General features: G+C 63.8%; 1 protein-coding gene across 1 annotated transcript in view; it reads right to left on the minus strand.

Annotated features, from left to right (window-relative positions):
• Positions 1-339, minus strand: part of ARSI (arylsulfatase family member I) — an 8,489-nt gene extending 8,150 nt beyond the window's left edge. The window contains exon 1 of the mRNA XM_017728102.1: positions 14-339. Within this exon, the coding sequence (XP_017583591.1) occupies positions 14-35 (22 nt within the window). The 5' untranslated portion in view covers positions 36-339. The remainder of the gene's footprint in view (positions 1-13) is intronic.
• Positions 340-359: the final 20 nt, after the last annotated feature.

Genomic DNA, 359 nt, shown 5'->3' on the forward strand with positions numbered 1-359 from the left:
AGGAGCGAGAAACCCGTGAGGGCATAGACGGCCATCCCGAAGCACTGCGCTGCCTGCCAGGGGAGTTACCGTCCCAGCATCGTCTCAGAGCCACGAAAACAGGAGGTCTTCCCCTGCTCCAGGAGAGCCCCCTGACCTAAGGGATGCTCCCCGCAACCCCCGCAGCTGGTTTTGCGGGAGCAGCTTCCATCAAGGCACACTCGCGTGCACACAAAGAGCTTAATCCGCCGGGGCTGGGTTGCCTTCAGTCAAAGGAAAATAACCCTCGCGCTGCTCCAATCGCACACATCTGCACGGCAGGACGGGCTCCTCGCAGGGACTGGCGGGGGCGGGCGCCGAGACCCAACAGCCGTCCGCAC

The sequence above is a fragment of the Corvus brachyrhynchos genome, unplaced genomic scaffold (genome assembly GCF_000691975.1).
Source record: "Corvus brachyrhynchos isolate BGI_N302 unplaced genomic scaffold, ASM69197v1 scaffold21, whole genome shotgun sequence".
In the NCBI taxonomy this organism is placed as follows: domain Eukaryota; kingdom Metazoa; phylum Chordata; class Aves; order Passeriformes; family Corvidae; genus Corvus; species Corvus brachyrhynchos.